Source organism: Engystomops pustulosus, chromosome 6 (genome assembly GCF_040894005.1).
Source record: "Engystomops pustulosus chromosome 6, aEngPut4.maternal, whole genome shotgun sequence".
Taxonomy (NCBI): Eukaryota; Metazoa; Chordata; class Amphibia; order Anura; family Leptodactylidae; genus Engystomops; species Engystomops pustulosus.
This window is the reverse complement of record NC_092416.1, coordinates 86,024,208-86,050,034: the sequence shown is the minus strand read 5'-3', so window position 1 is coordinate 86,050,034 and position 25,827 is coordinate 86,024,208. Positions and strand designations below refer to the sequence as shown.

Sequence of the window (25,827 nt, the reverse complement as noted above, 5' to 3'; positions counted from 1 at the left end):
ATACAGGCAAGGCCCCCATAGATAGTATATACAGGCAGGCGCCCCTCATAAATAATATATACAGGCAGGATCACCACCACATATAGTATATACAGGCAAGGCCCCCATAGATAGTATATACAGGCAGGCGTCTCTCACAAATAGTATATACAGAGAAGACCCCCATAGATTGTATACATAGGCAGGAACCCCACCATAGACAGTAAATACAGGTAAGTTCCCCAAAGATAGTATTCACATGCAGGACAACTCCCCAATTATAGTATATACAGGCAAGACCCCCATAGGTAATATATACAGGCAGGCGCCCCCTCATACATAGTATAAACAGGCAGGATCTGCACCATAGACAGTAAATACAGGTAAGATCCCCATAGATAGTATTTACATGCAGGACACACCCTATATACAAACATACAGTATATACACACATTTTATATAGTATATGTACATTATAAACACTGCATATACATAGAAATACAGTATATACACACCCTATATACAAACATACACAGTATAAACATTTCAATATAAACAATGCATATACATAAATATAGAATATACACATATATACAGTATATAGACATCATACACAAATATATATAGTATACACACATATAGCATATATACAGCATACACACACATATATACAGAATATATACTTACCAGATTTGTAGTCTTCGTCTGCACCATGCTCCACTCGTAGATGTTGCCCTGCAGGTCAGTTCATGTGACCAGACGGCGGGCAAACGAGGTGGGCAGAGATCCGGGCGGGAACGGATGAGGGGAGAACATCACTGGAGGCCTGGGCAGGGACAGACTATGCTCCCTCCTCCTCTCTGCAAGGGGGGGAGGGGTTGTGGGAGTGCCCGGGCAGCCTAACAGGAATAAACCTCCTCCTCTCCGACAGCGGATGCCGGGGGCGGGACCGGATGCGTGGGAGGTGGTTGTGGAGGGGTTTGATGCTCGGCGGGGCCGGAACGTGACAATGGATGGGCCTTGTGGGTGGAGACTCCTCTTCTCTACTGTCAGCTTTCCGCGGCCGCCGGCGACGCTGTTTGGGACCGAGCAGCTGTGGTGTTCATGACCATTAGGTGAGCGGCGATTGGTCTACGTGCCGCTTCTTAAAGGGCTCAGTAATCTGCCGCCTGAGGCAGGATTTTCATCCCGCCTCATGGCAGATGCGGCCCTGGTTCCCCTAATTTAACAGCCCCTGTATATTTACTCCCAAATTAAATTATATACAGTACTCCATACAAGACCACCCAGATTAATTAAAATACTGCCCCTAGATAGTATATAGCGCCGCACACAGTATACACAGCCTTACCCAGCAGTACACAGTCTCCCCCAGAAGCATACACAACCTCCTCCATTATACACAGCCGCCTCCCAGTATACCCACCCTCCCCCAGTATACACAGCCTCCCCCAGTATACACAGCCTCTCCCAAGTATACACAGCCACCTCCATTAGACACAGCCTCCCCCCAGGACACACAGCCACCTCCAGTATACAAAGCTTCCCTCCAGTATACACAGCTGCCCCCAGTATATACACAACCTCCCCCCAGTATATACATACAGCCTACCTAGTATACACAGCCTCACCCCAGTAATACAGTATATAGAGAACATGACACTTTTAATACAGTATATAGAGAACATGACATTTTTTAAAAACTTGTACTTACCTCCAGGCTCCAGCCCCAGCACTCCCCCCGCAGCTAATCGTTCTCTCCCGCTGGCAGCTACGTTCTGTGTGTATAGACACAGGCCCGGCGTGCTTGATGATGTTACACCAGCCTTTGTGCTGCAAAGCGGTGCACAAAGACGGAATGTGCTGCACCGCTCTGCCTGTCAATTACATTGGTGCCTTAAAGGCGCCGATGTAATTGCTTTTTCATGTAGTACGGACTTACCAGCCTTTGGTCAGTCCGTACTACCGGCAGCAATCCGCTGCCCCCAAAAGGGTCCGCAATCTGCCACCTGAGGAGGAGTTCAGGAGGTTATCATAAAACAAGCATTTGCTTGACAGCTATTTATTGTATATGACCAGCCTTTAATATTGAGGACCAATTTCATTAACTTAACAGCATATTTTTGGAGTGTGAAAAGAACAGAATCGAGAGCAAACCCACTCATACATAAGGTTATTAAACAAGCTCCACGCATCTGTTGCCCTTATTGGGATTCCAAACTAGGAATTGCGCTTCTCCAAATAGAATCCAACCCCACTAATCATAATAGGCAACTAAACATAGTAGTTACAGACATTACGAATGAACCTATGGAACCTTAGTTTGTACCAGGTTTTGTCATACACTTGTTTTTGATGCAATGCAGATCATCACAGGAAGAATGAAGAAACAACAAGAAGCAAATAAATGTAGTGCAAAATCAATCAACACAATTTGAAAGTTAAATCCCGCTGTTTGTCTGAATCATTCGGGTTGTCTGAAGGCCCGCCCCCCGATTTGGGTCGCATGAAAGCCGGAGCCAATGCGCCAAAATCCGATGGGGTGCGCCAAAAACCCCTGTTAAATGCGGTGCAAGTCGGAAATAGTCGGGAAACCCAACCCGACTTAGTAAATGTGCCCCAATATGTTTGTTGTGACAGCTGCTTGGTTTGTATGCCATTTACTTTAGGTGTATGGCATTTTGCTGCTCCTTTCTCATTTAGAATAAATTATGTTAACTCCCAAATAGCTTTTTCTCATGGCGGGAAGGAAGAGAAAGAAAAGCAAAACCTCCAATTATCTCATCTCAGTGGACCCCACAGACCTCTCACGAGGAGGAGAAAGTGTGATTGGAAAAGTCAGGTATCTGAATATCTGTAACATTTGATTATGTGTGTAGTGTTAGTTGGTCACCTGGCCCCCCAGATGAAAGCTACTTTTTATTCAGGACATTGGGGGAGATTTATCAGAAGTGTCTCAGAGAAGAACTGTTCTAGTTTCCCATAGCAACCAATCAGAGCTCGTCTTTCATTTTTCCATAGCTGTCTTGTAATGATTTCCACCCAGTCTAGTGGAAATCAATCAAGCCCCAAGGGCTTATCCTAATTAGAAGCTAGTTCCAGCATTAGGATGAGCATTCATGTCCTGGTGATCGCGCTGGCACTGTGAATATGCCAACCAAATTAGCAGCAGGAGAACAGCTGTTATACACAGCCTGGTCCCTGCAGCATCTGCCCCTGATCAAGGCCTCCATATCTACCATGGAAACCTATTATTCCCTGCCAAAGGCTCGGTCTGTCATTAAAAAACTGACAGTTACAATACAATGCAGTACAGATACCCCACAAAATGGCTAGCGCCGTATCTGTAACAACCTTGGCTAGGAGGTTGTTATGTTATTATAGTGGTACATGAAAATAAAGGGCATAAAACAATAAACAATTGCAAAATTGTCATTTTAGTGCTCCCTCTCAAAAATTGTAATATAAAGCAATTAAAAATTGTAATGTACCCCAAAATAATGAAATAATGATCTTATCTTATCTTGGAATAAACACCCTTAAACACCCAATAAAGCCCTTATAATAAAATTATAGCTCTTAGAATATGAAATTAAATAAACAACTGAGGTTTCCCTTAAAGGGAACCTGTCACCACTATTTTCACAAATACAGGTAGTGACAGGTTCCTACAGAGCTCTAGTAACTATCTGACACCCTTCTTGTAGCAAAAATTATTCCCCTGAGATTCCCATATATTCAACTTTATAGTTTTATCTGGTCACTAAGCATGGCTACAGCGAGTCCAGGTGGGCGTGGCCTCCTCGGGCTGAATCCATCAGCTCCTCCCCATCCTATATCTGTATGCTGCTATAATGTCATGTGACCAGGGTGACATCATCGCAGGTCCTATAGCTTTTGTAGCATTAGGAACTGTACACTAAGCATATATGTCATGAAATCACAGCATATTTTATCACATGAAATCACAGCAGGCTGCATGGAGAGGAGTAGAAGTCCATGGAGGCTGCTGTGATGGTTTTATGTGGTCAGATATGTACATGGGGTATAGTTTTCATATTAAGTAGCTCAAGGACCTTTGATGATGTCACCCTGGTCACATGAAATTAGGCCACGCCCCCCATGGACTCGTTCCAAAGCTGCATAGATACCAGGCAAGATTATAACTCTGATTTTATGGGGATCTGAGGGGAACAATTTTTAGCTAAAAGAAGGGTGTCAGATAGTTACTAGGGCTCTATAGGAACTTGCCACTACCTGTATTTTTGAAAATAGTGGTGACGGGTTCCCTTTAAAATGTGTTCTTATGTGCTAAAGTAGTAATACATAAAACAATCTGTACACTTTTGGTATATCCTTAATTGCACTAACTTACAGCATATTGTTTTATCCTTTTTTATATTGTCGGGTTAACTGTGTAGCCATTTTAATAAAAAAAGAAGTAGTGAAATATTTGTTTTATTCTGTTCTACCACAGGATACATCATTAAAAAACTAGCCCTCAAATGTCTATGTCAGATAAAAAAAAATTAAAAGTTTAGGTCTTCTGGAAATTGAGTATGGAAAAGCGAAATAAAGAAGTGCTCCTTCCTGTGCTCTATCCTGATAAAATAAGCCTTGACCTTAAGTGGTTAAAGATCTTTTAAAAATGTTTTTGTTTAACACCGAATTTCCAGAAAAGGACATTCTTTTGACCCGGGCACTATCCTAGATAACAGCTTAGTTTCTGATTGTAGTTTCTGATTGTTCAGCAAGTTTGTGGGAAGAAATAGCCTTAAAAACCTGCTAAGCTCCTGGACAGTTTTTTGCCCTTTTTGAATCCAGACACAATTTTTTTCATAGATCAAACATGCTTGGAACCAAGTTCACAGTATTTGACAGTGGCGTGAACCCTGAAAAAGAGCCCTTCGTGCAGGAGAGGGAATCCCTTCGGCAGGAATTGGTATCTATATCTTATGTAAGTGACAAGAGATATACATTTTTAATTTCAGAAATAACTGGAAAAAGGGTTCAACTATAACTGTGAATACATTGTCAAGATATGTGCTTGGCAACATGACAAATGAAGATGAATGAGATGAATGACTAATAATTGACCAAATATCCATAATCTGTTAACTCAGAAAATACTATTTTCAGATAACACTCTGTACATCACATTTTTAATTTATCAACATCAAAATATTAATAGGATGGCCTTGCTCATCCTGCCTGATGCCTTATGTCCATATCAATAGGAGCTGAGTAGGTACGCCACCTTGTGGCTTCTATACAGAAAGAACCAACAACCAGCCCCTTTTTTGTTTTTGCATTTTTCACTCCCAACTTCAAAAATGTACACATTTTTAATTTTTCCATGTAATGAGCTGCTTGAGGGCTTGTTTTCTGCGTAAAAAAATTACACTTCATAGTGACGGTTTCTAATATTTCATGCCCTGGAAGCGGTAAAAAAAAGTTCCAAATTACTTTTTAATTATGTATTTATTACTATTTTTCAGACCCCAATAGTTCTTTAACCCTAGGTTGTTTAATTGATCCTACCATATGCTGCCATACTACAGTATGATTTTCCAAAACATCTTTTACAATGTGCAAATCGCAAGTCTTTTTTATGACCTAAGGCTGTCATGGTCAGATCGCTGCTCCCTGATGATGTCACGACAAACTACAATCGAAACCAATATGGTGTCACCTACACACCGCCTAGCACCAGTCGATTGTGTTGCTGGTGGGTATTTGCTGTAATATGCAGCAAACACCCACCTTAAATGGAGAGGGATCAGTCCGTGAGCACTTTCCATACACCTGGAGCCGACATGTGACGTACTAATACGTCACACGTTGGTAAGTGGTTAATGAGACCCTGTCACCACTTATGACATGCTGTAGTATTAATCCCTTAATGCCACCACCTGTATTGACATTTTTATGAGTGGTAAAATGACAAAAAAAAACTTTAAAAGCTACATTTTATTCATGGGGGGTTATTTGCTTTCTCTGCATAGTTAGAATCTCTGCTTTTCCTCAGCATGTGAGCCCTCCATATACAGCCTTAACAATGCTTCACTATGCTATAAGTTGTTAGGGGTTATATGATTGCACTTTTCATTAAGTCACAATGTTGGATTGTAGTGCTCCACAATAGCATCATGTTTCTACAGTTCCCGATGTGCAGAACCCACAATCCCCCGTACTAGTAACACACACTTGGCTAAATTGAATTAGAAGGGGACTATAATGTGAAAGGGGGGTTATAATGTAAAGGGGTGGGGTTCAGAAATGAGGAGGGGCAAACAGAAATGGGGATATTATGAGGAGGAGTCTACAGAAAAAAGTGATGTACAATGTCCTCTCACTGGGGCCTCACCTTATGGCTTGGGGGCAGCTGGATTCCCCTGGTACCCCAGACACCTGTTAAATAACTGTCCAAGCCTGCAGACCCTGATAAAGGTGCAAAGTCTGACAAAAGTGCAGCGCAACCGTTATTAAATGAGCCACACAATTCCTTTATTCCAGAACATCAACACAGCAACATTAACAGACTGAGGTAGAAGTCATATCTGCCAAGGTCCTAGGTAGCTGGATGGATTCAGTCTGGTGTTATAGCTTACAGCCCAGATCCAGGAATATAGGGCTGGAGAAGGTAGAAGCTGCTTTGAAAGCAATGTTAGAGGAGGTTCTGGAAGGTAGAGTCCTACAGCAGGCGTGATGGTGTGACAGCAGCAGCAGGCTTGTTGTCCACAGGCTGTGTGTCCTCTCAAGACTCTCTAGGAACAAGCGGGAAGAACTCTCCAGAACTTCCAGCCAGAGGGGTCTAGATAAACTTCCCTCAGGCTGGAGTTTCCAGGTCTCCGCCAATAGCAAACCTCGAGACAGATCAAGGACTTACATCAATAACACAACAGTTCTGATTGGTTAACCCCTTAATGACCGCCCTATTGGCTTTTTACGGCGGTCATTAAAGGTACTTCTTCTGACTCTACCCCTTTCTACGGCGGCACTTCTGAAGAAGATTTCGGGACAACAGGTCCTGCAAGTGCCAGTGTCGGGCTGTGACATCACAGACCAGACCCGGCACTAACACCCGGGATTGGAAAAACGCAGATCACGGTTTTTAACCAGTTACATGCTTACACACAAGCATGACCGCAGCATGTAAGTTTGCCTCCCGGTGAGCTTACAAGGGATCCGATCCTGTCTGCCGCAGCTCTGGGGTAAGGCAAAGCTGCCGACTCCTCTTCGCGCCGGGTTTGTCCTCCTGGCAGGACCCGGCTGTAAGTAACTGAGCTTGAACAAGCAAATAAATGACACAAAAACACAAAAAAGCATACATATTTGGTATCACCGCGTCCGTATTAATATGTACAATAAATCTCAATCAATATTGAACCCGCTCAGTAAAAAACGTAAAAAAAAACACAAAAAACTTCCCGTAATGTACAATTTTTCATCACATACCATCACAAAAAAAGTTATAAAAAGAATGCTATTTTCTCCAATAGTGGTTTTGATCAGTAAAATTGAGCAAACATAAGAAAAACTATATAAACGAGTTAGCATCATAATCGTAGTGAACAAGAGAATAAAGATAAAATATAATTTTTCTGTTATGAAAAAAAGTGCTAAAAATCCCAAATAAAAATTGATGATTTTGAAATTTTACAACTAACATGAAGTACAATGTGTCACGAGAAAACAATCTCAAAATCACCTGGATATGTTAAAGCGTTCTGCAGTCTTAATCAATTATTGTGACTCATATCAGATTAAGCGTTGGTGATAAGGGGTTAATGATCAAACCCTCCCTTTCCAGGCAGATATAATACGGTTTATAACGGCTACATTGGCAGGGCCACTACAGAATTAATGCAGGGCTATAGATTGGGTGGATCATGTATGGAGGCTTCTTACTCATGCAGCTCAGACAGAGATTCCCCAGGCCACTCTTATGTGTTGTCATTCTTTTTATTCATTTTATGCTTCCATTTTTAGAAGAAATATGCATATAAATATGTTCACCCAAGTAGGAAAAGACAAGAAATGGCGGCACTCGCCCAAATAAGAGAATCTTCTTTATTCAAAGCGGTACATGGGAAAGGGAGGTGCTACACGCTGCAAACTCTAGCGAAACGGTCCGTTGCCGGAGTTTGCAGCGTGTAGCAGCTCCCTGTCCTATGTACCGCTTTGAATAAAGAAGTACAGAAAAGAGCAAATGCACAGTCAAAGAAAAAGGATTGTTATTAAAGGATATCTCTGACTACAGGAATATTATGTTAATCACAGGGTGAAGGACACTAATAGTTGCTGTTGTGGGGAATTGCTCTGGTAGTTGACAGGTAGCAGTGCAGGAAGCAGTGACACACGCAGGTTTAAAAGTCCAACTTAAGTGTTTATTCACACTTGCAAAACAGAACACAAATTCAGCCTTGGCTTAGGCACATGCAAAAACATTATAAAAGTAATTCCTGCCCGGCTAGGCGCTGTCTAATACATTTTGAGGACCCTAGCTATCCGGGTACCAGGCTGCCTGGCACACGCTCTTGGCCAGCAGCAAGACAGGAGATCCTCAGTTACCTTTGCTGTGAGAATGCAATCTCGCTTTCAGCTCTCCAGGTAGGGCCTCTCCTACTGCTTCTGGCCTGCAGACTAAATCAGGCCCTAACGAGGCCTGTGACCTGCACCTGTGGGCTATACAAAAGCCCAGGACCGAAGCCCGGGTGGAGTAGGAGTCCCACTACCAGCCTACCCCTACTCCATAATAAGCAGGCCCAGTACGGACATTACCAATGTGTCTGTGTTAGCTAGGCCAACACAGACAAAACAGACTATTCCTGCTTATCATGTCTGCATTAACCCTTGGGTTACTGCAGACAAACCCAGGGCTTTTACCACCAGCATTTCATCTGCCTGTAAGACAGATAGCGGTTTTCCCACACAACACCTCTCACTTTCTCACACTGTATATAAGTGAATGATATAGCTAACATCCAATGTGCACACATAAAATATAAAACGGTATTTCTTTAAAGCTGGTTATTTATTAATATCAGCACTATTAACTGGTTTATAGCACAATTGTCAGCATTGTTAAATCAACCGTAAAGTGCCCTTTACACCATGCCCATCACCAATTGTGTTTTTTATATCAAAGGTTGTCAAGAAGAATTGAGAAAGCGTTTAAAAATGTGCTGATCACACATCACATTGGTGAAATATTACACCCTCAGGCCCCTTCTCCACTGGCGTTTTTCACGCGCGAGTTCTGCGCGTGCATTTGACGCTCAGAACTCGCATTGCACTCTGTCCCATTGTATTCAATGGGTCTTTCTCCATTAGCGTGGTTTTTAACGCGCGTGCTTGCGTTCGTTTGCACGCGCGTCAAAATCGCAGCATGCTCTATTTTTGCGGGTCACGCGCGTTTTTCACGCCCCATTCAAGTCTATGGAGATGCATCAAGAACGCATTGCACTCGCAATCATTGCAAGTGCAATGCGAGTGCAATGCGTTTTAAACGTAAGGGTTGCTAGGTGACCAGAATAACATTATTTCCCCTGCTCGCGATCGAGCATTTAATTAAAAAAACACAATGAAGAACAGTGAAGAATAGAATAAAAACATTGTACACAGTGAACACAGTGAACACAGGATCATTTAAGATAAAACACAGTGCAGAACACAGTGCAGAATAGATTACAGATGTTCGGCACATCTGCTTACTTGTCGGGAGATACGCGCGGAACGGTGCGAACAAAATAGCATGTGAAGAACAATATATATGTGTGAAGAAGACATTGCAGATGTATTTAAACATCTGCAATTTGTTCTTCACACACATATATATTGTTCTTCACATGCTATTTTGTTCGCGCCGTTCCGCGCGTATCTCCCGACAAGTAAGCAGATGTGCCGAACATCTGTAATCTATTCTGCACTGTGTTCTGCACTGTGTTTTTATCTTAAATGATCCTGTGTTCACTGTGTTCACTGTGTACAATGTTTTTATTCTATTCTTCACTGTTCTTCACATCTGCTAAATTGTCGGGAGATAATATACGCGCGGAACAGTGAAGAATAGATCGCCGATGTTTGCAAATTATCAGAAGACATTATTTTTCAATTAAATAACACATTTTAATCCCAAACCATGGTCCCTTTGAAATATGCTCGAGTCTCCCATTGAATCGCGCGTCAAAAATGCGCCGAAAACGCAAAAAAAACGCAAATTACTCCAAGGAAAAATGGAACAAAAACGCAGCCAAAACGTCAGTTTTTCACGCATTGCACCCGCACGTGAAACGCAACGCTAGTGTGCAAGAGGCCTAAGACTAACGATAGCCAACATTGAATCTCCCTGTCTTATTTATCAAATAGGAAACCAATGTTTTGGGATTCCGGGGACCCCGAAAAATGACTGTCATTATTCCAGGGATGAACCAGGATTGTGAGAGAGTATGCATAAGGCCTCGCAATGTGGGTAAAAATGATCACTAATGGAATTGTATTATTGCTATAGTAAAAGCTTATTTGTCTGTCTATTTTGTTATTACATTATTGGGTAGATCCATTGTTATTAATCCATTATAAAAGGGGTTGTCCTGGAGGTGACCTGTACATACCTCCTCCAGCGCTCCAGGCCTCCTGCACCCCAGTTTGTTACAGCCTTGCCCCTGTTTGTAGCCACCTGGCACGCCAACCTGTTCCCTGTCCCCACGCAGGCCCTCCCCAGGCCACCTCAAGGGTGCGGTCACACGTTTCAAGAACGCATCGCAACAGCTGGAAAAAGATTAGCATATTTAAAAAGCTGTTAACATTTTTGTTTACAAAACACAACAGTTAACACGTGTTTACAAACATATTTGTATTTATTAACACTAGTGTTTTGTAAACACAAGTTAACATCTGTTGAATTATGCAAATCTCTCTTAAGATATTGCAATGTGTTTTGACATGCATGTGTTAAATGCCACGCGTGAGTGCACCCCAAAACAGTTTTTTAAAAAGATGGACAACATCTTTTAGCATCTATTCTATGCATTTGTTATCATTATTTTTAACTTACCCTTTAAAGATGCTTTTTAACCTAATTATTAGTAGATCATGTTCATATGTACTGTTGTGCTCTCTCTCTTCTCTATGTGAAGGAACATGAGACCCTCTCAGCTCGACTACAGAATGGGAATATGGAGAATATTTCAGTTCTTCACAACAAAGCACCATCATGGAATGAGGAAACTCAGTCTTATGTTCTGAACTTCCATGGACGTGTCACCCAGGCCTCTGTGAAGAACTTTCAGATAATAAATTCTGATGACCGTAAGTTTATACTGAAATTTAAAATGTGTATAGCATGGAAAACATATCACTTTAGTAATGTGTCTTCACTGTCAATTCTCAGCTGATTCTGGCTCTTCTTAGTGAGCTGGCTCCTTAAGCTCCACTCACTAAGAAGAGCCAGCTCTTCTTGCTCCTTGTATCAGGTTAAAGGTAAAAGTCTGATCCACTGTTAAATGCGGCGCAAAACAGAAATCGTTGGGAAACCTGACGAAAATGCGCTACGCGGACCCTTAGTAAATGAGCCCCATTGTATCTTCTTACAAACTGTGGTAGCCAATGAGGAAGAGAGCAAGGGGTGGGGAAATAATCAAGCACCCATTTGCAGTGTAGTGTTTCATACAAAATCATCCAATTCAATGCAATGTATGACTTATCTTACAGGTAGGTTTATCTTTGAGGTCTGTGGTGATAAGATTTCACTGGTCCAAGATTTACCCAGGAAAATATTCTAAGCATTATGGTTATACATGATGCAGGGTGTCCCTGTGCTGTTGTGCTGCCGTCTCTGCCACGTCTCCGTTAGTGTATACAGGCTGGCGCTGCCCTGTTGGTCTGTGTTATTATATACAGGCGGGCGCTGCCCTGGTCTTTGTTAGTATATAAAGGCTGGTGGTCCACTGTTAAGAGGAGGGGACCCTATATGACAGTAGAAGGGCACAGTATGAGAGGCGGAAGTCACAGTATGAGAGGAGGGGGCCACTATCAGGGATGGCTCCAGGTTTCAGTAGGCCCCTGGGCGACAGAGCCTCAATGGGCCCCTTTGCAGTAAACTCACATGGCAGCATTAAAAATTCAGAAACTAAAAAATCCTGCTCTCTAAAATATCCCCTCAACCCCATGGATTCCTTATGTACAGCCTTATGTGACCCCGCAGCTCTGGGCCCTGGAGGGGGCCAACGTATGAGAGAAAGGGGGCACAGTATGAGAGGAGGGGGCCAAAGTATGAGGGCCACTGTATGAGAGGAGGAAGGAAACTGTGTGAGAGGAGGAGGCCACTGTATGAGAGGAGGAGGCCCCTGTGTGAGAGGAGGAGGCCACTGTATGAGAGGAGGAAGGAAACTGTGTGAGAGGAGGAGGCCACTGTGTGAGAGGAGGAGGCCCCTGTGTGAGAGGAGGAGGCCCCTGTGTGAGAGAAGGAGGCCACTGTGTGAGAGGAGGAGGCCACTGTGTGAGAGGAGGAGGCCCCTTTGTGAGAGGAGGAGGCCACTGTGTGAGAGGAGGAGGCCCCTGTGTGAGAGGAGGAGGCCACTGTGTGAGAGGAGGAGGCCCCTGTGTGAGAGGAGGAGGCCCCTGTGTGAGAGGAGGAGGCCCCTGTGTGAGAGGAGGAGGCCACTGTGTGAGAGGAGGAGGCCACTGTGTGAGAGGAGGAGGCCACTGTGTGAGAGGAGGAGGCCCCTGTGTGAGAGGAGGAGGCCACTGTGTGAGAGGAGGAGGCCACTGTGTGAGAGGAGGAGACCCCTGTGTGAGAGGAGGAGGCCACTGTGTGAGAGGAGGAGGCCACTGTGTGAGAGGAGGAGGCCCCTGTGTGAGAGGAGGAGGCCACTGTGTGAGAGGAGGAGGCCACTGTGTGAGAGGAGGAGGCCCCTGTGTGAGAGGAGGAGGCCCCTGTGTGAGAGGAGGAGGCCACTGTGTGAGAGGAGGAAGGCAACTGTGTGAGAGGAGGAGGCCACTGTGTGAGAGGAGGAGGCCACTGTGTGAGAGGAGGAGGCCACTGTGTGAGAGGAGGAGGCCACTGTGTGAGAGGAGGAGGCCACTGTGTGAGAGGAGGAGGCCACTGTGTGAGAGGAGGAGGCCACTGTGTAAGAGGAGGCCACTGTGTGAGAGGAGGAGGCCACTGTGTGAGAGGAGGAGGCCACTGTGTGAGAGGAGGAGGCCACTGTATGAGAGGAGGAGGCCACTGTGTGAGAGAGGACATTGCGCCGCCATATGAGAGGAGGGGGCCACTATGTGAGATGAGGGCCATAGCTCACAATCCCCTTTTGATAATGGTTACTCTATGTAGCCTTATAGGTGTAACTTTGGTTCTATTACTCATCATGTGGTAAAGCAGGATGTGCGACATAACATGCAATTCAGTCATACCTTTCGCCATGTGTAAAGTAATGATGAATTCTGTATTGTATCCGCATCTGAGTAAGAAGTGTTACTTAATGAGTGTCTTTTCTCCTGCAGCTGAGCACATTGTGATGCAGTTTGGTCGCGTTGCAGAAGATGTTTTTACCATGGATTTCAGCTATCCATTGTGCGCTTTACAAGCCTTTTGCATCTGTCTGTCTAGTTTTGACAGCAAACTTGCCTGTGAATAGTTTGGATGAAACATGAAACTAAAGTATCAATGCAGATGGAAATTGAAGAGGAGCTGTGAGTCTTCCTGGCATTTCAATTAAAGTAAATGAATAAACTTTACAGATTATCGTCTGCTCCTCCTGGTACTTTATCCACAGTTGGATGTTACCATATTATCTAGCTTGTGTCTTTACATAGGTAAACATTGTACCTTATATAAACCAGGTACTATAAAACCCAATTGTCAATATCAATTTCAAAAAGATTAAACAAAGTAATGCCTCAAAGCAGAAGAAAGTTTTATTTAAAAAAAACTTATAAACTTTGGAAAAAAAATTATAAAAAAGAAATGGAAGTAGAACACTGTAAGGCTTATAATTTTTTTTTGGAAAAGTATATCTATGACTCGTAAGTTATAAATAACAATAATAATAAAAATGTATTTATATATAACACCATCATATTCAGTAGTGCTGTAAATATCATGGGGCACATATATAATTAAACCAAGACATGACAGAGTAATAACATAATCAGATGAAACCATAGGAGCGAGGGCCCTGCTCGCCAGAGTTTACAATCTATGAGGATAAAGGGGTAACATATAAGGAGACTTGTACTACAGTCCATCCGTTTTTTAGGGAATGAATAATGAAATACATAAATAGATAAATCATGGTTGTTGTCATCACTGTACATTGGGGGTTAATAGTCACCGTATCATAACATGTTTGTAGGGTTACAGAAGTACCCCTTCATATTAAACCCACACTGATACTGATTATTGTTATCACTGCACATTGAGGGGTTAATAGTCACCTTATCATAACGTGATTGTAGGATTACAGAAATACCCCTTTAAGCTGCAGTGCCATATTCTGTGTACAGTATTCTGGCAGTATAATGTTACATTTTGTAAATAAATCAATAAAGTTTATTCATATATTGTACTGGTCGGAAAGGAGATTCTCCAGAATTTAGGTGTGATTGTATGGTATTGTGGTGACCTAATTGGATACATAAAGTCACATGTGTATGTACTGTATTATATATTAGTAATAGGGGGATGGGCAAAAAATAAAGAGCCATTAAGCCATGAGTTCATGTAGCCCTTGGGCAGTGGCGTAACTAGGAGTGGCAGGGCCCCATCGCAGGATTCTGCATGTGGCCCCCCTTCCCACATAAAAATTATACATATTTTGTATACTCACACATGCAAGTTACAATCACACATTTATACACTTGCTCATATAGCGCATATACACACATGCAGTATATGCAGACACCATATACACATACAACATATGCACATCACAGATGCAGCATATATACATCACATATATGTTTTATACATATTATGCAGTACAATGTGCAGCATAATATGGATATAATGATGCACATCCTCTGCTCTTTAGTGTGTCAGGTCGAATGCTGGGGCCCCCTGACACTGCAAGCCCCATAGCGGCTGCTATGGCTGCTACCACTGTAGTTACGCCCCTGCCCTTGGGTTAACATCAGCAACAATAGTATTGCAAGGTGAATAATTGCATTGTGCCATTTAACCAATTTTGGTGAAGAAGGGAAATTAAAATGTGACTGACTGCAATTCGGCATCTTTAAACAGTAACAGCCCCACTCCATGCGAGCAATAATAGATCACATAAACAATAAAGACAAATGCACCAAAGAACATTTTATATTGATGCCATAACATTAACAGTTATTATTTAATAAAATTCCATATTCATATGAATAGTTTTGCACTTTTTTCGGGGATTGCTCAGCTCGGACAGGTATTTGACAGGTGTTTGCACTGGGATTGTGTGGCACACGATCGTTTTTGTGGTGCAGCTTCACTGGCTTCCATGTGACACAAATTGGGGGCGTGGCGTCAGATGATCCAACTAATTTGGACTGAGCGTGGGATTTATCTTTCAAATTGTGTTGCAAGACAATGCACTTACATGCCCTACGAAGAAGAAGGTGAACTCCATCGGACCTGAGTGGGGAAGCGCACAATCTTAGCATTATCGTCGGACAGTGCACTTTTGGTGAACTCCCCGGATGGGGTAAGTAAATGTGCCCCTTTGTGTGAACCTTTTTTTTTTTTGCACATTCTGCAGGATATGATCTATTACCATGTTATCATGCAAAGTTGCCCTGGATTTTTGAAGGAACTCCAATATATTTTTATAAATATTATAAAGAGAATACAGTATATTATTCATTGAGAACATATATCATACAGTATTTCAACTGTATATCGTATATTCTATGTATACTGTCCGTATGTGATTCTGAGGGCCCACCTACTGCTACATGGAAATGTTACCTATGCATTCCCAGGATGGATTCATACAATGCGCTTTCATCATGTTTTAAAATGCAATTCAAGGGCATTGTGAAAACATGGAATTAGTGTCCAGCATTAGGTAGTACTTCCTTTAAAAGCAATCTGTGCCTCTGCCAGCTCTACCTAATATTGTGGCTCCTTCCCCCCCTCCCCCACATATTGTCTCCCACATCTCCCTCTCTTGTTGTGTCCCCTTAACTTTCCCTCATATTGTGGTCCCATCTCATCTTCTTTCTCTGCTTCAGATGTGTGTAGTGATGTCGGCGGATGTGATGACACGATTACATTGCGTCTGCGGGCCACTGCAAACAGCTGCAGCGGGGGAGCAGTAATGATGCAGGGCCGAGCCAAAAGCTATGCAGGCCGACCAGTCGTTTCACCAGTAAGTACACCAGTGGGATCAATCTTACCCTGCTTGTATTCACTAGTTATCTTTCAAAACTTTTAGTGTATCTCTTAACATTATAAAGACACAAAGAGCTCTATTTTTTTCCATGAGTGTACCTATGAGTATAGCTAGCATCTTTTGATTCCTGTTAGAACACTAGTCATGAATTCAAAGACAAGAGGAAGTGTCAAAGAGATTACCGGAATTACCCAATAGGTAACGGCTGAGAAAAAAACCCTTAGGTTTGCAATTATGAGGATTTGATTTCAGTGCCAACAAATTCAGGAAAGTTGGCAAAGGGAAGTACAAGTCACAGATCTACATAACACAGTGAAACTATTTACCTACTGCCCAAGTGTCAATGTCAGCAAAATGTTACCAGTGACAAACAAGACGCTCCCACCTTCCAGCTAGTATAAAGCTAGGTTATCAGATCAATAGATCAGAGATCTTTGATGGATCTGAAGAGCTGAAGTTTCTTCTACAGCAATGGCCACAAGATGGGGCATCTGCTCTGCAGGGAAGATAAGCAATGATTTCATGGTAGCTTTGCAGACCCTGCCTGCTCAGGATCACAAGGTGAGTTCTAATAAAACAGGCAAAGTGGATGTTTCTTGGAAAAATAAACAATGACAAAGTTCTTATGGTGACTTAAGCCCTGTCACACTGCAGCCCTTTTAGTTGTTTTTTTAAATAATTAATAATAATTCTTTTATTTTTATAGCGAACACAGGTACAGTATTTCTACTTTGCACCGGTTGGTGCACAGGAACAAAAAAAAAAATGACCGCAAAAAAATTGGCGCAAAAGCAATAATAAATGCCTCACCCCTTATATATTTTTTGGTTTATTTATTTATTTATATTGTGCTCTAGAAAATGGATGTTTTAAACCCAGGGGGTCTCATCTGCTGTTTATCACCAGGAAGTGATCCCCCTATGTATACTTTTACCAACAGAATGATGTAAAAGTAAGCCATGCAAGGAAGGGGTTAATGATTATATTTGTATATAGCAGAATTTATTTTGATTTCTACAGTTTAAAATGATAACTAATTTCAGAATAATGTGTGCATTGATGAAACATGACTTTACATTTCCATGTACATGCACTTGCATGCATATACTCACTAATTTACACCTGCACCAACTAGCACATTCACTTGTACTGTACACTCACTAATGCACTTAATCATAGAATAACTACAATAGGGCCATTTTATTTTTCTTTAAAAAGTAAAATAGTTTGAATTCCAGAAGTATCTATTACTGTAGATAAAAGGAAGAATGATGTTCATGAAGGTACCAAATATATCTAAAGTTTGAAAGCACTGGCAAACTGCGTACTGAGCTGGAGAAAATGCTTAGTGCATTGTAAGTTGTAGTCGGAAGCACAGGCAAGCGAGAAGCCTTCTTAGCGGATGCCAACTTTGTCTACAACGGTGAAACAGAGAGCAGGCTTTTTTAATAATTATCATTATTTATATAGTGCCATCAGGTTCAGTAGTGCTTTACATTACGGGGAACGTATACAAATAAAGTAAGAAATTACAGAGTAACAACAGTCATATGAGACAATAGGATTGAGGGGCCTGCTCCCTAGAGCTTACAGTCTATGAGGATGAGAGGGGAGGGTGACAAAAGAGGTATAAGAGCTTGTATAATGGTCCAGCCAATTACTTTATTTATTTTTTTTTTTATAAAGGAATGGAATAAAAATAAATAAAAATAAAGGTTGCTGCTCGAACCAGCCATCAGCCTCCATCCTATATACATTTTTCAGATAACAGACAGGGGGAGTACCCAGAATAGGTTAATAAAGAGTTAAAGTTGCATGCAGTTAGCGGGTGTGATAGGCCTGTCTAAATAAATGGGTTTTTAAAACATGTTTGACGCATTGGGGGTTGGGTATTAGTCTGATAGAGCGGGGTAGGGCATTCCAGAGAAATGGTACAGCTCTGGAGAAGTCCTAGAGACGTACGTGGGAAGTTTGAATTAAGGAAGAGGATAATCTAAGATCCCTGGCAGATCGGAGAGCACGGGTTGGACAATAGACTGAGATGAGATAGGAGAGGTAGGGGGGTGCAGAGATAGGAGGAAAACCAAGAGAATGCAGTGTCCTTCAGGCCAATGGAGATAAGCATCCTAAGGAGGTGCTGGTTGTCCACCGTATTGCACACGTCAAGAGATCCAGAAGAACGAGGAGAGAATAGTGCCCTTTGGATTTTGCAGGGAGGAGATCATTGGAGACTTTAGAAAGAGCAGTTTCAGTGGAATGCATGGAGAGGAAACCAGATTGTAGGGATCAAGGAAGGAGTTGCTCCAGCAGTTTGGAGATGGAAGGGAGATTAGAGACTGGTCTGTACTTAGCAACACTGGATGGATCCAAGGATGCTTTCTTTGGTAGTGGTTGTAGATTCTCTTTAAGGAAAATCTACCATCAAAATTAAGCATGATAAACCAGGAGCACTTACTCATAGATCCACGCACTGGCCTTATGCAATAAGGGAACCATATATAGTTAGAATCTTGAATATGTAATAAATTGCCATAGAGTAATTTTAATAGTCTATAAAAGTGGTTGTCTAAAAAGGAACCTGTCACCAGGGTCCTCAGTTTCACTAAAGAAAGGTTGTAAAAGTCCATTACAGCTGGATTGCAAATATGCCCTCCTGCCTTTTTTATGCATTTGCATTGCAATATAATTGTGTGCTTTAACTTACCTTGCACCCTGACAGAATCCTGTGCCAAGTCCCAAGTTTGTTTTGGTTCGGCTGCCTTAAAAAAAACATGTGACTTGTCTGTGCTGCTTACTCACTCCTCATCTCTCAGCCCTCAACTTTCTGCTCCTGTACAGCTGCTCCTGTACACCTGCTCTTTCACTCAGACAAGGACAGAGCTCCCAGAGCGGTGAGCTGACATCAGTGGGGGAGAGAGGAGCTGTAAAGGAGTACAAAGGTGGGGGCAGAGAGCTGAGAAGTGATTGAGCAGCACAGACAAGTCAAATGTTTTTTTTAAATGCTGCCAAACCAAAACAAACTTGGAACTCAGAACAGGATTCTGTCAGAGTGCAAGGTAATAGCACGGTAATGAGACTCTTAAGCCATCGTGACATTGGGGAATGTCAGGGTGAGCTTCTGTTTGCGCCACCATGACATTCCCCAATGTCATGTGGATCGCAGGAGGCCGGCTATACATGACAGCAGAGCCTCTGCACAAGCAACCAGGATCACATGTGGGATATAAATACACTTACACGACCCAGAGCAAATATTTTCTAAAAAACATCTGTGGTGGTAAAAAGCTTAATATCAATGTAGATAAATTCTCTGGGTGGTTTAGTTTCCAAAATAGGATCATTTATTGGGGAAATTCATTGTTCTCATAGCTCAGGAACTTTTCAAATATATAATGGCACCTGAAAACAACGTCATCAAAATCTGCCCTTTAACAACACAATGGGTCTTATTTACTAAGGGTCCGCGGATCGCACTTTTGACGGATTTTCAAAGTTTTCGGGATTTGCGCTGCCAGAACAGATATTTAACTGGTGATTGTGTCTCACGTGGTCAGATTTTGGTGCGGCTGTGGTGGCTTTCATGCAACAGAAATCGGGGGGCGTGCCATCGGACGATCCGACTGATTCGTACTGAGCGCGTGATTTAACATTCAATTTGTATTGCAAGACAATGCACTTTTATGCACCCGAAACAAGAAGGTGAACTCTGGCTGACCTGAGCGGGGAAGCGACACATGCAGGATATCTGGTGCATGATCTTCATGAATCGCGGCATTTTATTGTCAAAATGTAAAAATTCCAAATAGAACCTCTATTTTGTTTTAATTCTTGTAAGAAGCTTAAAGGGTTAACAAGCTTACTAAAGGATGTTTTTAATAAATTGAGGAGTGCAGTTTTAAAAATGGGGCGATTTGTGGGGCATTTCTAATAAATAGAATTTTGAAAACCCTTAGATGAATTGTTTTAAAAAAATATTGAATCTGAAATGTAATTGAAAATCGCTGTTCAACCTGTAAGCCTCCTAACTTCCTAATAAAATAAATTGACATATAAAAAGTATAAAGCAGACATATGGTTAATGTTAGTTAGCAACCAATTTGGCTGGTTAGACTAACTGTATAATGAATATAACATTTAGAAATCAGAAAAATTATAACATTTTCACCAAATTTCCATTATTTTTCAAATGAGTGCAATATATTTCAACTAAAATATAGAATTAATGTGAAGTGCACCATGTCATGAAAAAACTGTCTGAAAATAAACTTGGTAAGATAAATCGTTCCAAAGTTATAACTGCATATCGTGACACAGGCAGCTTTGCAAAATCGAGGGTGAAAATGAGCTGTATCCTTAAGGGGTAAAACACACCATTATATTGTAATGCAAGTGCACAGAAAAGGCAGAATGGCATATTTGCACTGCACGTGTAATGGGGACAGGTTCCCTTTACGACAACAATCCTTGTCCATTTTCTGTATTACAGAGTATACATACATTGAGGAAGGATACCCATTGAAAATTACTCTGTAAATTTAAACTATTTAAACTAATTTAAACTATGCCCCATTTTATCTTTGTATAAGTGAACCTGCAGCAGTAATGTGGCACCTTAGAAAAGAACCATAAAGAGTCATGAGTTTAATTTACCAAATATATTTTAATTTACTTTAATCTACTTCCTGGTGTGCAATTAAAGATTCCCTATCACATTGAACTATAGTTGATCACAGCAAAGAAATTGGCTATGTGTCCATCTGTTTGTTGCTAGTTGATAAACTTTTTAGAAATAATGTATGATAATATGAGCAGCTGTATAAGCCAATTTGCCAATGCTGAACTGCAATTGTTCAAGCAGCAACTTCTACCTATTAGATAACTATCATCTCATGTTAGTGGGACTTTCCAACTGCTTATTCCAGTTGTTCTCCATTTATTACACATACACTTTTATCCCAGCCAATAGTATAAAGGAGGTGGAGGGGTGACCGTTGGCTGACGTTTGGGGTCTGAAGGATACATGGACACACCTAGGACTGAAGAAGAAATGTATGTGATCTTTGTATGTGATCACTGACTTATTCACTGCAATTGGCGAGTTGGGTTCATGCATATGAACTAACATACATAAATAAAAAAACATTGCGAGTGTGTAGTCTAATGAATATTGCAACTTTAAGACTGATTCATCAGCTTCTTCATTAGATTGTGAGACCTATTGGGGAACTAGATCGATTTGGCAAGCTCTGTGTAGCACTGCGTAATCTGTTATCTAAATAAAGGAATTATTATAATTATTATTATTCTTTGTTCTCTTTAGGCTGTGGCTGTTGCAGCTAAAGATCTGAAACGTGCTAAAGAATTTGCCCAAACTCACAATATACCAAAGGTTTATGGCTCTTATGAGGAACTTGCCAAAGACCCAAATATTGGTGAGGAACATCCCTAACATAGAAGTAACCAAATACTTAGCTACTAACACTATTTGTACTTTTTTAGGGGTGTGCCTGATGTTGACGTCTAAAAGGAAGCAGTGAAAAAGTAATGATTTCCTTCTTTTAATAGATAACTGTACTTGACAGAAAGGGGACATGGCTTTACAGGAAACGGCAGTTTTTCAACAATTATTCAAATGTGCCAACATTATTTGGGTAGTTTTCTGGTGTAACGTAGGCCAACTAACAGATTGTACAGAGTACCACTCGACAGTTTTAAACTTTGCCAGATGTACCATGTAGTATCAGACACAGTGATGAATCTGCTGTAGCAGAGGACTGTCTTGCCTATCTGTGCACTGCTCTAAGACACATTTGATAAATCATATTGGCTATGTGTGTTATATGTTGCAGATATCATCTATGTTGGTGTCTTGCATATAGTGCATCGAGAAGTTGTGATGATGTTCCTGCAGAACAAGAAAAACGTCATGTGTGAAAAACCTCTGGCCATGAACTCATCAGAGGTTAAAGAGATGATTGCAGCCGCAAGGAAGAACAGCGTCTTTTTCATGGAGGTGCGCTATGCAAATTTTCTAAAGATAATGAGCCCGTAGTTACAATTTTGTGAATGCACCTAGTTATGTTAATTTGGTTTAGGTTTGTGAATGATAGCTTACTGTCAAATAAACATTTTTCTTGTATTGTTTATTTCTTCTTTGTTGTCAGGAAGCTTCTCACTGACAGCAGGATATGCTCCCCCTCCTCTCAACTCTTGCACTTATCCAGAGATGTCTATAAATATTATCATTTTTAGAATGTGTCCAAGATGGGATTTTAAGTCAATACCCATGGTACTAGAGGCAGTAGTAGAGTATTGAGCCACAAGCCCCCTGATATTACCTTATGCTAGTATTTTCTGAAAAAGATGATAAAATACGACTTTAGATACAGGTGAGCTTGTGGCACTATGTTGCTTTCTCTGATCATGTTTATATCAGGTTTATAAGAATCTCAGTGTGAGTGCTGAGAGAATACTGTCCCTAGTGTAAAAAGGGAGTAAGAGCATCTCCTGCTGTGTAAGAGAGAAACTTCCTGTCAAGAAATAATACTATTTATTTGGTAGAAAGCTAGTATTTTCCACCAGATCTTTTTGCTGGACAAGCCTTTTAAATGTCATCCTTGACAGTGAGACTTGGTGTTTCAACTCATTTTCATGATCCAGTGAATTGTTCTATACAGTATTTTTTGCTAATTGTGTTAAACGGAACCTACCACCACAAATCTACCTATAAAGGTAGATCGGGTGGTAGGTGGATCAATGGGACGTGAGGATAGCCCTTTTAAGGGCTAATCCTCACGTCCCTGCACTTTTTTTAGTAACTTTTATTTGACTTTTATGCTAATTTTCTTATGCGGCTACTGGGGCGTGGAGTAGCCGCATCTGACGTTACACGAGGCGGCTACTCCACGCCCCGGTAGCCACTTTACCTTAATTGTAGAGAAACACAATTGTTCACTGTGGGGCAGATTTATCAAGTGTCTGAAAGTCAGAATATTTCCAATTGTGCATGGCAACCAATGACAGCTCCCCTTTAAAATATTCATGAGCACTGGTGAAATGAAAGCTGAGCTGTGATTGGTTGCCATGGGCAACTGGAAATATTCTGACTTTCAGACTGCTTGATAAATCTGCCCCTGTGTGTTTGATTTCAAGGTTTCCTATTAATTCACAGGCAATGTGGAGTCGCTTCTTTCCTGTCTATGATCAGATTCGCACTCTGCTATCCCAGAAGGCCATAGGAGATATTAAAGTTGTGAGAGCAGAATTTGGCTCCAACCAATATCATGTTCCTCGAGCAGTTGGAAGGGAGCTGGGTGGTGGAGCTCTGATGGACATCGGTTGTTACTGTATCCAATTTGCATTGATGGTATTCAATGGTGAAAAGCCAGAGTCTGTGACAGCTAAAGGCTTTCTTTATGAAACCGGTAAGTCTGGACAGAACATTAATTCATTACTTTTAAAAAACTGCTAGCTATTGCTTATTGCTTTTTTATCTTCTAGGGGTTGATGAAACTGTAACTATTATACTACAATACCCCGGGAAAAGGCAGGCCATCATCACCTGCACTATGATGGTTGGAATGCCAAACCAGGCTGCCATTTGTGGTTCTACGGGCATGATTCAGGTATTGCCAGCTTAGTTATGGATAGAAGGTCTGCTTCAAAGTTCTTTAAAAATAGGTTTCTAGCTCAGAAAATTCTAGAAATGTAACCATATGTAACATGGAAATTTCAGATTTCTTTCATGTAATCATCATTGTAGAACATAGACTGAAAAATGTATCTCCTTCATCCTCCAGATACCAGTAAGTGGTTCATCCATTCCATAACTTTTATCAGAGTTTGTTGTATAAGATGAAGTCTATTGCCATAATAAGTCATTTTGTGAATATTTCTTACATTTATAGTATTACCGTGGAGGTTATCATAGGAAATTTTGAGAAAAACACATGTATTTATGCTCTGCTTATTGAATGAACCCTAAAAAAACTAAAAATGAACAAAACTCAAATCATCCTGTCTCCTCAGGTTCCCTCATGCATGTGGTGCCCAACTTCGGTCATCTTTAATGCGAAAGAAACCAAATACCCTCTCCCTCACTCTACAAAATCTATGCATTTTACAAACAGCACAGGTCTGAGCTATGAGGCTGAACATGTCCGCCAGTGTCTGCTTAAAGGTAATGTCTGCAAGCATGTACAATTATACACTGACTGTAAGTCTAATATATGGTCCTCTGCTCTAACGTCCTCTTCTGGTGTTACAGGATCGAAGGAAAGCCCACTTATGCCCTTGGCTGATAGTGAATTATTGGCTACAATTATGGAGGAGGTCCGCAAACAACTTGGAGTGAAATTTCCCCAAGACAAAGTCTAAAACAACTACATTTTAATGGATAAAAATATTAAAGTTTAAGTAAAAATATAACATTATAAATGAAACCAATTGTCTTTAATTATTTTGACTAATTTAGCAGGAGAGGAGAGTTTTATTTTTGTGTGCTTGCCGTTGCCAAGAACTGCTCTATTAGAGGACAAGTAAGGAATCTATAAAATGATAGTGCCCCTGGCTAATGCTGGATGAGAGAGCCCTTATGGTATAATGCGAACATGAACTTTCTCTACTTAAATTCTTCCATAGGCATTATAAAGGAATTATTTAAAAATTGTTTGTGGCAGTCGGCACCACTAGAATTATATTCAATATGTCTGCTAGCAGTATTCCTTGATGATCTGTTTTCCAGGTTGCTTATACTTCGATACTTAGATTTCCTATAAGAATGAAACACTGTCTTTTGAATCAGATATATTGTTATAAATATGTAACTTTTGTTCGAATAAACTGGAATCATGTTGAAAAACACCAGAGAGTGTGATTTCTGTATTGGCTTTCTGAGTTTCTTGTCATTGTGACACCTTTTAATGTGTCTAGAGAGGGGTGTAACTAGGAGAAGCTGGATGCCATAGCAGACTTCTGAATGAGGACCCATTTCATCCAAACAGACAAAAAATATATTTACGGTATATACACATTTATACACTCATACATACTTTCCTACCTTTATACACATGGCAGTAGGGACATCTAGGTACTCACATGTGGCATGTTTTCTCAGGATGTTGGTAATTTACTGTACTTTAGCCCTAGGTTACAATGATCAGCTGTAACAATTATCACTGGTGTCTGTAATGGAGCTTTATTGTCAATCCTGGTTCTTATAGCAATGATATTCTTGTACATAGAGGGTGGTATTATAGTAGTTATATTCCTGTACTTAGGGGGCAGTATTATAGTAGTTATAGTCTTGTATATAGGAGGCAGTATTATAGTACTTATATTCTTGTACATAGAGGGCAGTATTATAGTAGTTATATTCCTGTACTTAGGGGGCAGTATTATAGTAGTTATAGTCTTGTATATAGGAGGCAGTATTATAGTACTTATATTCTTGTACATAGAGGGAAGTATT

General features: G+C 41.2%; 2 protein-coding genes across 8 annotated transcripts in view; both read left to right on the top strand.

Moving 5' to 3' along the window:
* The window catches only part of TULP2 (TUB like protein 2), a 49,985-nt gene extending 35,436 nt beyond the window's left edge, over positions 1-14,549 (top strand). For 5 of the 6 annotated variants that reach the window (XM_072110207.1, XM_072110208.1, XM_072110206.1 and 2 more), the window contains 5 exons: positions 2,709-2,821; positions 4,822-4,936; positions 10,351-10,449; positions 11,121-11,292; positions 13,486-14,549. In XM_072110207.1, coding sequence (XP_071966308.1) covers positions 2,709-2,821; positions 4,822-4,936; positions 10,351-10,449; positions 11,121-11,292; positions 13,486-13,619 — 633 coding nt within the window. In that variant the 3' untranslated portion in view covers positions 13,620-14,549. The remainder of the gene's footprint in view (positions 1-2,708; positions 2,822-4,821; positions 4,937-10,350; positions 10,450-11,120; positions 11,293-13,485) is intronic. The other variant, XM_072110211.1, reaches the window with a different exon arrangement.
* Positions 13,619-25,198, top strand: LOC140063926 (trans-1,2-dihydrobenzene-1,2-diol dehydrogenase-like). 2 transcript variants are annotated; one of them, XM_072110214.1, is made up of 8 exons: positions 13,619-13,701; positions 16,198-16,334; positions 21,679-21,790; positions 22,208-22,371; positions 23,530-23,782; positions 23,859-23,983; positions 24,387-24,537; positions 24,625-25,198. In XM_072110214.1, the coding sequence occupies exons 2-8, from the start codon at positions 16,284-16,286 to the stop codon at positions 24,732-24,734; spliced, it is 966 nt and encodes a 321-aa protein (XP_071966315.1). In that variant the 5' UTR covers positions 13,619-13,701; positions 16,198-16,283; the 3' UTR covers positions 24,735-25,198. The 2 variants fall into 2 exon arrangements, with proteins under 2 accessions (XP_071966315.1, XP_071966314.1); XM_072110213.1 differs by lacking the exons at positions 13,619-13,701; positions 16,198-16,334 and adding an exon at positions 16,403-16,919.
* Positions 25,199-25,827: the final 629 nt, after the last annotated feature.

Excerpts from the sequence above, each read along its gene's own strand:
- LOC140063926 (XM_072110213.1), top strand. The coding sequence starts at position 16,830 with ATGGCCACAAGATGGGGCATCTGCTCTGCAGGGAAGATAAGCAATGAT. Across the intron at positions 16,920-21,678 it reads TGCCTGCTCAGGATCACAAG|GCTGTGGCTGTTGCAGCTAA; the intron begins GTGAGTTCTAAT and ends TGTTCTCTTTAG. Across the intron at positions 23,783-23,858 it reads AGGCTTTCTTTATGAAACCG|GGGTTGATGAAACTGTAACT; the intron begins GTAAGTCTGGAC and ends TTTATCTTCTAG.